Below are 857 nucleotides of genomic sequence, written 5' to 3'. Positions count from 1 at the left end.
CGAGTTTGCGAGGCTCAAGGACCTGAGGTGCGCGCCGCACCAAGCCGACAGCCCGCCTCTGCCAACCGCGAGAGGCCGCCAACCCTCCTCCGCGCCTCGGCCTCATCGCCTCGTGCCGTGCCGTGCTTCCATAGGGAGAAGGGGGCGGGCGAGTTCTGCAAGGTGTGCGAGGGGAGCCTCGATGTCGATGGCGCCGACTCGCGCCCTCTCCGCGCCACCGAGACGCTCTACCGGATCACCAGCGCCGTGTGTGAGTAGGGACGGGGTTGCGCCGAGTCGCCGTTAAGATGCTCAAGCCAAAGTACGAGGTGAGCGTGCTCCTGTGCACCCCCCCCCCCCCTCACGGCCACTACCGCCACCGCCAAAGCCCTCCCTCCGCTCGCCGCCCCACTCTCCCTCTCCCGCTCGCTCGCCGCTGCCCCCGCCCTCACCTCCGAGAACAAGTAGACGACACAACAGCGCGCTCGCCTCTGAAAATGCCGCCGCCTCTGCAGGCGTCGGTGGTGCCACTCGGCGACCTTCGGCGGGAGATCTCGCTCCTGTCTCAGATGTCGCACCCGCACATCGTCGGCTTCGTCGCCCACGGCGCCTCCCCCGTCACCTCGCGATATCTCCCTCCCTCCCTCCCTCCCTCCCTCCCTCCCTCCCTCCCTCCCTCCCTCCCTCCCTCCCTCCCTCCCTCCCTCCCTCTCTCGGAGCCTCTCGGAGCCTCTCGGCACGCCTCCGTCCCTCCGCCCCGCCCCTTCCTCCCCCGACCGCGCGCCGCGCCATCCCCGCCGCCGTCGGCCTCACACCAGGTCTCCTCGGCGCTCTCTGCCGTAGGTTGCGCGCCGGACCGCGGAGTGCCGTTTGGCTGC

General features: G+C 70.8%; 1 protein-coding gene across 1 annotated transcript in view; it reads left to right on the top strand.

The window, feature by feature from the left end:
* EMIHUDRAFT_443193 (hypothetical protein) overlaps positions 1 to 857 on the top strand; it is a 3,838-nt gene continuing 2,981 nt past the window's right edge. The window contains exons 1-4 of the mRNA XM_005779844.1: positions 1 to 27; positions 135 to 190; positions 259 to 308; positions 495 to 586. Of these exons, the coding sequence (XP_005779901.1) occupies positions 182 to 190; positions 259 to 308; positions 495 to 586 (151 nt within the window). The 5' untranslated portion in view covers positions 1 to 27; positions 135 to 181. The remainder of the gene's footprint in view (positions 28 to 134; positions 191 to 258; positions 309 to 494; positions 587 to 857) is intronic.

Source organism: Emiliania huxleyi, assembly GCF_000372725.1.
Source record: "Emiliania huxleyi CCMP1516 unplaced genomic scaffold EMIHUscaffold_225, whole genome shotgun sequence".
NCBI classification, from domain to species: domain Eukaryota; phylum Haptophyta; order Isochrysidales; family Noelaerhabdaceae; genus Emiliania; species Emiliania huxleyi.
Note: the sequence above shows the minus strand (reverse complement) of the source record. Positions and strands in the feature narration are given on the sequence as shown.